This window comes from Neophocaena asiaeorientalis, unplaced genomic scaffold (assembly GCF_003031525.2).
Source record: "Neophocaena asiaeorientalis asiaeorientalis breed wild unplaced genomic scaffold, Neophocaena_asiaeorientalis_V1.1 scaffold43, whole genome shotgun sequence".
Classification (NCBI taxonomy): Eukaryota; Metazoa; Chordata; class Mammalia; order Artiodactyla; family Phocoenidae; genus Neophocaena; species Neophocaena asiaeorientalis.
Window position 1 is genome coordinate 10,883,034 of NW_020173674.1, and position 1,583 is coordinate 10,884,616.

A 1,583-nucleotide genomic window follows, 5' to 3' on the forward strand; every position below is an offset into this window, starting at 1 on the left:
AATGATAGGGTTGAAATCAAGGAGATAGAAAAGTAGGCAGTTCAGGTGATTGAGATTGGGAAGAGAAGAGCATTGATGTGATGCCACTGGACTCAGATTTTCCAGGTCCCTCCGTAGGTGACATAGAAATGGCAGCAATGGGTAATGTCCTTCAGTATTTGCTTAAATAATTTTCCGGTAGCCACAATGGGAGTCCAAGAGGGATAGCTCAGAGAGAGTGTTTAATGGAGTAGGCATCTTGTTTTGCAGTTTATCTCAACTACACATAGTGTATCTTTTTGGATTCTTCCATATTCTAATAATAAGAGCTATACTCTTGTAAAAATTCAGGGCTGTTTGTTGTTGAACGTGGAAGGCAACATTTGGGTAGAGAATGGGCTCTGGAGTCAGGAAGACCTGGGTCCGAATGGGAGTTCTGCACCTTACTTCCTGTATGACCCTGGGCATGTCAGTTTTTTGTTTTTTGTGTTTGCTGGGACTTCGTTTCCTCATTTGTAACCTAGGGATAGTGCCATGTGCATTGTAGCACTTCAATGTGTATTTAATTAAATAACTTTTATGCCCGGTGCATAGTAAGTACCCAATAAAAGGTGCTTGTAATACCAATTGTGAGAATAGGTTATCCTGGGGAATTTGTTTGTTTGTTTTACTGAAGTAATCTCTTTCTCCTTTTGACTTTCCACATTGGGGTCAGTAGACAGACGACCACGAGGAACGGTGAGAGAGTCTGGCAGGAGCCTCCGTTTGCAAAATGCACACAAAACATATCACTTACCTAAGCCAGAGGTGGAGGTAGGTGTCATGGATCATTTAAGTCTCTAGCAGTTTGGAGAAATATGTTTTCAATCATGAACTAGGAAAACACTTTCTTCTTCTCCAACACATTCCACAGGGCATCTTTGATCTCTTTGCTCGTCAAACTGTAAATGAGAAGCTTTAGAATGGGGATCACCAGCGAACAGAACACAGATACCACCTCGTCTCTGCCGAGTAAGTAGCTGGAGCTGGGTCGTAGGTACGTGAAAAGGGTCATCCCAAACAACAGAGTCACGGCCGTCAGATGCGAGGCACATGTGCTGAAGGCTTTCCTTCGACCTTCCGCAGAGCAGATCTTCAAGAAAGCAGCCACTATGTAACTGAAGGAGCTGACGAGGATGAGGAATGGTGTGTCCCCAGCAGTGACCACCGCGAGGAGCTTGCCCACTTGACTGAAGAAAGCGTTAGAGCAAGAAAGTGGCAGGACTCAAAAACAGAAATACAGATCAATGGAACAGGATCGAAAGCCCAGAGAATTGACGATGTTGGGTCCGCAGAAGTGGAGCTGAAACATGAAGCTGGCTTGGACCAGGGAGCTCAGGAAGCCACTGACATAGGCCCCAACCACAATGCGTGTACAGAGGCCCTGGGACATGACAGCAGTGTACAGCAGGGGGACGGGAAATGGTGGCGTATCAGTTGTACGCCATAGAAATCAGGAGGAAGCACTCAGTTAGACATATGCCGACAAAGAAAAAGAACTGAGCAGCACAGCCCAAGAATGATATGGTCTTCTGCTCCTGGAAGATGCCAGTGAGCATTTTGGG

General features: G+C 45.6%; 1 protein-coding gene across 1 annotated transcript; it reads right to left on the minus strand.

The window, feature by feature from the left end:
• Nucleotides 1-853: 853 nt before the first annotated feature.
• OR5A1 (olfactory receptor family 5 subfamily A member 1) lies at nt 854-1,583 on the minus strand (the record flags this gene model as incomplete). Its single annotated transcript, XM_024748538.1, is given in 2 exon segments — nt 854-1,432; nt 1,434-1,583. Coding segments are annotated over 2 exon segments (729 nt in total), but the record flags the coding sequence as incomplete, so codon positions are not given.